We start from the raw sequence: 8227 nt of genomic DNA on the forward strand, positions 1-8227 counted from the left end.
CGCCAAGAAGCTTCAAGAGATCTTGGACCAGAGGGGTATGCTTGACCATACTGAGCGTAAGCTAAAGGGCGTTGAAGAGGCTGCTGCTAAGGAAGTGTTGCTTGCCAACCTTAACAAAAGTGAAGCCGAACGCGCCCGTAACCAAGCTCAAGCTGCCCTCCAGGAGGCTCTGGTTACCAAGGAATGGCTTCTACGAGAAGCGTTGTCGCAGGTAAGCTTAGCTTCATAATGTCTTCACGCTTTTCTTTATACTTAGAAAAGTTGATATATTTTTTCTTTTTGTAGGTTGTGCATTGGATCTTCACGGACACATCTTACGATGATGCCATGAGCGCAGCCCTCAACGCTTCTCATGAGGATGGGGAAAAGGCTGGCTTCTTGCTTGGTCTGGGGTTTGTTGAGAAGGGCATTCCGCCTTCCAACTTCCCTTTTTACGACGTGGACACTGAAGTTGCCTATGACCAAGCAGTGAACCAGTATGCTGCCTTCCCGCATCCAGTGGTGGAGAAGGTGAACGAAATTGCTGCTGCTGATGATGGGCTAACCATTCTCAAGACCTTCCTTGAACCGCCACAGCCAACTGATGGTGCGGGTACAAGTGGGTTTGGAGGGAGTGGTCCTGAAGCTTGAACCTTGAGATCCCTTCCCACCGTTAGGATAAATTTATATTTCTGTAGGCGGGTAGATACCCGGCCATTCTTGTAATTGAATTTTTTATGAAATATAAATGTTTGTGCGGGTAGGACCGCCACTTTCACTGGATGACTTGCTTTATAAACGTTATATGACTTGCTCATGCATATTATAGTTTAATTTGGCACTTGTTTTGCCTCATAAACAATATATGATTCGCTTGTGCATACTTTAGTTTAACTTAGCAATTTTCCAAGTGTTTTGAATAAGTTAACCGTTCGACGCGCGGTTGTCAATAGGTTAGTGTTCAGTTTCCTCTATCATGATTGTGCGGGTAGGACCGTCACTTTCATTTAGTGGGATGACCAATCTTCACCTATAACTGACCTGCGTGAAGGTTTGCCGTTTTTTGTGTTTATGCGGGTTTTGCCGCCGTCCACACGCAACGACTTCCCACGTATTTATGCGGTGAATACCGGCATATCAGTGTTTTGAATAAGTTAAAACGTTCGACGCGCGGTTGTCAATAGGTTAATGTTCAGTTTCCTCTATCATGATTGTGCGGGTAGGACCGGCACTTTCATTTAGTGGGATGACCAAACTTCACCTATAACTGACCTGCGTGAAGGTTGTCCTCATCTCTTAGAAATTTTTGCCGTTCTTTGTGTTTATGCGGGTTTTGCCGCCGTCCACACGCAACGACTTCCTTTCACACTTATTTATGCGGTGAATACCGGCATATCAGTGTGGAAAGTTCATAAGTATAAATGTAAGACCATCAGCGTCAATGTGATAAAGAGAATCATTTCCATTAGAAGTGGCTCTAGGCCTTTTCTTTACAAGTTTGGAATTGATCTACATGCAGCCTATGTAATTGAGCTCCCTTCCATGTTGTTGGGATGGGAGTGCCATCGAGCCGATATGCACCTGGTTCGGAATCTCGTTGTTTACGCAGTATGTAGTCTCCAACATTGAAGCTGCAGTTTTATTCGTGTTTTCCCCAACTGGGGTTCTACACGCATTAGCCTGCTCAGCGTTTATTACGCCACGAGGTGCGTGAGTTTCTCATCTCTGACAAATGCTTCGACGATGTCCTTCAAGTCTAAGCATTCCTCGGTGGTGTGGCCTTTTGTGCTGTGGAAGTCATAGAATTTGCTTTGATCAGCGTTTGGACGTTGTCGGATAATTGGAGCCTTTGGCCATGGGAGCCTCTCGGTGGCGAATATCTCGGTGACGCTTTTGGTGAGTGGCGTCCATCTGGAGTTCCGGTTCGACGACTGCATGTTATCCCTTCCGCCTAACCGAGGGTGCGAGCCGGATGAGGTGTCAAAGTTTACCCTTGACTGCCAAATACCTAGCTTCCTCTTTTTGTTTAGTCGGGCGGTAAGGACGTTGTTTTCTCTTGTTTTCTGGGTGTAGAGGTTTGTGCTCTGGGGAAGATCTCTACCCAGTTGCTTTTCCGTTTCTGCGAAGCGTTTAACTGCTGTCATTATGGCATCCCATGTGGACGGCATGCCATCTTTACCCGTTAAGGTGCGGATGAGCTCTGGGTCTTTCGCGCCCTAGATGAAAGCAGCGCGAACAAGATCTTCGCTAATAGTGCCCAGACTTAGCTTCTTTGAATTGAAGCGCGTGATGAAGTCTAGTAAAGACTCATCTTCCTCTCGGATGCAGTTGAGGATTGTCCATTGCTCTTCGGTATACTTTCTTTGTTGACTGAAGTGTTGGCTGAACTTCTGCTGGAAGTCTGCCCAATCGTAGATGTGGTGGACCGGTAGACGGTCAAACCACGCTCTGGCTGCCCCAACAAGCGTCATTTGGAACATGTAACACCACGTGGGTTCCGTCCAGTTGCTGACGGTTGCCCCCGCTATGAATCTGTTCAAATGATCGTCTGGGTCGGATATACCATCATAAGTGCCGATGTTGGACATCTGTTTGGCACTTCTCGGGGCGATTGCTTCTGCAATGTCCCTTGCAAACTTGGACGTTCCCGCATTTGCAGCAGTTGGTCTAAAGGTTTTTGAGAAGTCACGTGGGTTTCCCCCCGCGTTCCTTGGTTTGAAGGTTTCTCCAAAATTCCTTCTCGGTTGGAAGTCCGTTTCCTTACGCTTCCCTTTCGCCCTATTGCGAGGGTTTGCGTCGGTGTCGGATTCCTCCCGATCATCATCCCACTACTCGCACTCATCGCTCATGTTGAGCTGTTGAGTGTTTCCGAACTCGTCAGCCTGTTGGAGTGAACGCAAACGTTCATCCAACTCAGCTTGGAATTCCTTTTGACGTGCTTCCGCCCACGCTTTAACTTGATCACGTGTTTGGCGGGGGAGCCTCGTCTGATGTCTCTCCACCTGGGTATCAATGAATCCCAGGGGAGGATTGTTTACTGCACTTGCTCCGGCTTGGGTAACCGGGGTAGTGTTCGTAAAATTTACTTCACTTGCCCCGGCTTGGGTAACCGGGGTAGTGTTCGTAAAATGTGTGTACTCACCGGTGTTCCCCCAGTAGCTAGGGTTGTGGTTACCGGGGTTTCTTGGTCACTCGCTGGCCTTGGGACCGGAGTAACGTTAACCATCTTTCCAGAAGTTTTGAAAAAAACTGAAAAATAATTAGTTCTAGCTTTTATGCACGGATGGCACCAATGAAGAAACACTAGGTGACCCCGGGCAGATTACGGATAATCTGGGGGTTAAATAGATGTTTCCCACGAGGGTTAGGTCCGGCAAAGATGGTTGTTCTTCAGATGACCTGCAAAACAGACACCGTGAGCTCGTCACTGAGAAGGGGGGGGGTACCTCCTTGTGACCACCCTCCGGCGTGAGAATCAGACTAGGTTGCTCTTGAATATAAGTGTATATTAAGAGAAATGACTAGAGCAGATATCTGAGATGATATGGTAATAAGATGATAATACCGTTCCAAGGTGTTGGAGTATTTATAGCCGAAGGTAGGTGTCCAAGAAGGTACAGCCGGCTGTATAGTATTCCTTTTCGATCAACTGTGGGCTACGCACGTGCCATGCTAGTGGTTGGTGGGTAGGCAGCGGCTGATAGTGACCAGGCCGGCTGTGTACTATTCCTTTTCCACCAACTGCAGGCTATGTACGTGCCATGACAGGGGTTGGTGAGTAGGCAGCGGCTGATAGTGACATTAAGTACTAGAGCGTGCTCCTCGTCGTACTGTTGTCAGTGAGCTGTCGCAGCTTTGGTCAGATCTTTTGTCCATACCTTGGCAGGTACAGTACAAAAGATCCTCAAGTAGCGTACGGACTGGCTCATTTGGGCGGGAGTTTTCCCGGCTTTGGGCGGGAGTATTCCCGGCTTTGCTCATTCCTTCTTCAGGTGACATTACTGAATTATTTTGAGAGTTAAGTGCCTTGTGCGTGTAGCCTTGCTGTTAGTGCGGGTAGCCTTCCCTGATGGCTAGTATCCGCAGCTGCGGGAACAGGCGGAGTACGTTACCATTGGGAGGCTTTTCCTGCGGGAACAGCTTGCGTACTGCGCGTAAGGACGTCATCTCTCTGAGCGTGGTGGGTCCTGCAGATCCAGTTGGTCTTTGCGCAGACGTCCCTTTTTAAGGTGAGTCTTGCGGGTCCAACTGCGCAGAAGTCCCTGTTCAAGGTGAGTCTTGCGGGTCCAACTGGGTTCTACTGGAACCTACCTCTTCATTTACCAAAATTAATAAGTCAGTATTGAATAGAGTTGACTTTATAAAAGTCATATAAACTACTTTTTGAAACACTTATAAAAGATATGGTGTCGTGCAAAACGAACCGCCCATCACCTTTTTTTTAATATGATGTCTAGGTGAGTTTTTTCCTCCCATTGGTCAATTTTGTATAAATATATGTCCATAATAAACTAAAAAGCTAATGGTATAAAAATATGACAATTTAGTATTTACACATAATGGTATTTCTCAACTCACAAAATCAAGTTTCTTGAAAACCATACAGAATAAAGAACTTACAAGGAATAAAACAAAATACAAATATACTAATTTTTAAAAATTAAGTCAAAATAACATTAACAAAGCATTTACCTTCAATGGTGCCAAGAAATTCACTGCCATTTGTATCATGTAATATGAGATTCAAATGAGTTCCTCTATGATTTAATGGATTTGAATACAAATCATTAACAGCAGCTATTATTGCAGCCTTTGCTGATCTTCCAATCACTGAATTCACAGTTAATAATGCTCCAATATTCACAAGTTTAGGCCTTTTTAATGATGATGTATTTACAGTTATGCCATCATCTATAATGGCCATCATCAACATACCAAAAATCAAGAAGAAAAACACATTTATCTGATTATAGATCCATCAATCTCCATTCTTTGAGGACACCCTTCAAAAACTTGAGTCAACTGTATCATTTTAGAAGCCATCAAGATGGTGAACCATGAATTTAGTTCTTGAATTTTAGACAAAATGTCAAGGTTTTCAGAAAGATAAAAACCCCACTACAAAGATATCATATAAAACCTTTTTTTTCCTTTTTGTCTTGGGAAAGAACTTAAAATCCGGCAAATCAAATTGAGGGCTTTAACGGAAAAAATAATCGCTCATGTGGAAAAAACTCGAACTCAAAATGCATGTTGAAAAGATAAACATTTAAAATTAATAATAGAAGAATTTACATATTATTATGTACATTTACCATTTAGTTTCTTCAATGTGCACTTGCTCGATCTTAATCTTCCTTCTCTTTATCACTCCTTAAGCGATTATCCTAAATGAACTGTAAAGTTAATGTTTATGAAAACAAAACCCAAAACCAAAATACCACATAATAAATAAATATCTTGTAATATAACATAAGAAGTGTATTTGGTTTGTATTTTATATAGAAACAAAGTTTACATATCTGTTTATCAACTCTAAACTAAACTTGCTTATCTAAAAATAAAAAACCAAATGACAAGAACCAAATTGATCTTCATACAAATACCACACAAGAAATTTAATTAGATCAAATAAACCCTAACAGTAGATCTGAGGAAGGAGTCAGTAATATATATATACGTACGACGACACTCTTTGGTTTAACCCAATAATACCATCATCATCATCAAGCAGCAAAAGCAAATGTTCAGTCTGAAAATCCACACCGTTGATGAATGAATGAATGATTACTTATAATTCACTGACTGCAGATGCAGCTGCTATTCCTCACCCAGGGTAGCCTACTTCATGTCTCTTTCTTACTACTTGTCTATGTTTCTTTTCACTAATTCTTCTAGAGAGATTGGACCATGACAGACCTACTTGTCTTGCCAGGTTTCTTTTTTTTACATGATATTATTACGCAAAAGAAAGAAGCTAACTCTCTCTTGTGTTAGGTATGCCGGCTTTGTCAGCAGCACGATGGTAAACCAGTTTGTGGGACATCTAGAAATATGTGGTTTTGTAGGATGTGGAAGGTAACATACTACTAATAACTTTCATTATTTCTTTTAGGTATTTAACTAATATTTATTTTATATTTTATCAATTGTTGATGTTCAAGGCAAGCTCAACATTCTTATTCACTTGAACTAGAAACACAGCAAATTTGGGATTATGTTGGTGATAAATATGTGCATCGATTAAATCAATCAAAAGTTGTGACAGATCACCAATCAAGTGAAGGGGATTGTGGTGATAAAGTTGATGACCAGTTTGGCGGGGCCCTATTTAGCAGCAAAGTTGATACGGTAACTTGCTAACTTCCTCTTCATCTTTATTTGTATTTTTCAGTTACATCTGATATTAATTATTCCGTTGCTTAAAAATACACAGATTGTGGATGAGTACAACTTTCTTCTTGCAACCCAGATGGAGACCCAGCGACAAGTATGCTTAATTTCTTTTATATGCGTTTAAGACTGTAACGTACCGAACGCTCAGTGAAACATTCGGTGGGATGTTCGTTCGTTTGTTTAGTAAACAAACGAACATGAACGAATGTCTCATTCGTTCATTTATATTCGTTTTTAATAAATTCATTTATGTTTGTTCGTTTAAGTTCATTTATATTCACTCATTATGCTTGTTTTTGTTCGTTTACATTTTTACCTTCATTCATATTATCATTTTTAAATGAATACATTGTATTGATTTAACTTTTTTAGGCGCACTACAATTTAGTCTAGTTTAAATAACGTTATAGGCCCAACACATATTTAAGCGCATTTACTTTTAATTGGTTTTGGCTCAGTTATGTCTGTTTGTTTATGTTAAGGTCTGTTCATTTGTGAACCTTTCGTTTATACTGTCAAAGAACAAACATAAAGGAACACGAACATGTTCATTTTCTTAACGACCAGACACAAACATGAAAACATGTGCGGTTTTTTTAAAGTTAAACGAATTGTTCTGGTCGTTTACACTCCTAGCTTTTTTATCAGTTAATCTACCGTGCAAGTATTGATCACAAATTGATAATATTTTCAGCATTATGAAGCATTACTTGCTGAGGCAAAAAGTCAAAAGGAGATAATAATAGCTGAAACAATAGAGAAAACTGAAGTTGAAAAGACACGGGAAATTCAACATAAACTGGAGGAACTTGCAAAAGAAACTAAAGCGGTTTCAAATGTTAGTTTTTTTTATTGTCATTTATCATCTCTCTGTCTGCCACATGTTATGCAACTGATGTTTTAATACAATTTATGTGTCAGATTAATGAAGATCTTGCAAAAGAACAAGAATCTTTGAAGAGTAAGTACAAGGAAATCCAAGAGAGGTAATTTCCTCCTTTTTTCACATTGATTATTTATAAAATTCAGAAATATTGATTAAAATGTGTTTTGATTTCAGGGAGATTTCATTACTGAAAATGAAAGATGAGAAAATACTGGATCTTCAAGAACAGGTCTAATAAGTCTTGGTTGGTAACTGTGTGTTTATTGTTTTCAAAATTAGGTGATGAGTGTTTAAATCCTAATAACAGATTAGAGACTTGCAAATTTATATGGGAGCTCAAAAAACATTGGCTCAGTCTAGTGATACACATGAGCTAAAAGGGGGCACGGTTCTTCCGGTTCAATCAAACCCATCAAACACCAAGAAAACCCCTAAAAGGAGAGCGCGCAAACATAACAACTAGATACATTTATATTTTTGTTTGGGGGTGGTGTGTACATAAAGAGAAAGCATGTAGCCCACTTTGACTATTAAAACGACGCCCGTGCACATGATAGTAACAGAGATGAAGGACATAAATGGAGTTGTAAGGTTTTTGAATGGTTTGTTGGTTGCTGTTGTTTGTATATGTGGTATGGTCTTTTCTTAAATACCTTTACCAAAATATTCATGTAAAAGAATATTCTGTCTTTTTGAAATAAAGCTAGTTTTTACACCGGTTTTTGAGGATTCAATATTCGGAATCAAATACTTGGTAGAAACCATAATACATACTATGTTCAACCATATAGAGAATGAACCCTGCACACCGGACAGTCTCTCTCTCATGAAAACTATGTTTGCATCTTATTATTGTTCCTATCATGTCTTCTGCATTGTATTTTTCATAACAAACTACACAAATCTCTTTTATCTTCTTTCTCTTTGCCCTGTTTACTTGTCTCCAGTGCATCGTTAGTAATAGTA

At 40.6% G+C, this 8227-nt stretch overlaps 1 protein-coding gene across 1 annotated transcript; it reads left to right on the forward strand.

Annotated features, from left to right (window-relative positions):
• The first annotated feature begins 6001 nt into the window (after positions 1-6001).
• LOC143593299 (BRAP2 RING ZnF UBP domain-containing protein 1-like) lies at positions 6002-7724 on the forward strand. The gene is made up of 7 exons (XM_077072970.1): positions 6002-6057; positions 6144-6330; positions 6416-6469; positions 7070-7213; positions 7297-7361; positions 7436-7490; positions 7569-7724. The coding sequence occupies exons 1-7, from the start codon at positions 6002-6004 to the stop codon at positions 7722-7724; spliced, it is 717 nt and encodes a 238-aa protein (XP_076929085.1).
• Positions 7725-8227: the final 503 nt, after the last annotated feature.

The sequence above is a fragment of the Bidens hawaiensis genome, unplaced genomic scaffold (genome assembly GCF_021521415.1).
Source record: "Bidens hawaiensis isolate Kalapana, Puna unplaced genomic scaffold, B.hawaiensis_p1.1 tig00041895_1, whole genome shotgun sequence".
NCBI lineage: Eukaryota > Viridiplantae > Streptophyta > Magnoliopsida > Asterales > Asteraceae > Bidens > Bidens hawaiensis.

What these genes read in the sequence shown, in the direction of transcription:
- LOC143593299 (XM_077072970.1), top strand. Translation starts at nt 6,002, where the DNA reads ATGGTAAACCAGTTTGTGGGACATCTAGAAATATGTGGTTTTGTAGGA. An exon ending in GGTTTTGTAGGATGTGGAAG is followed by an intron (nt 6,058 to 6,143) that starts GTAACATACTAC and finishes TTGATGTTCAAG; the next exon opens with GCAAGCTCAACATTCTTATT. An exon ending in TACTGGATCTTCAAGAACAG is followed by an intron (nt 7,491 to 7,568) that starts GTCTAATAAGTC and finishes TCCTAATAACAG; the next exon opens with ATTAGAGACTTGCAAATTTA.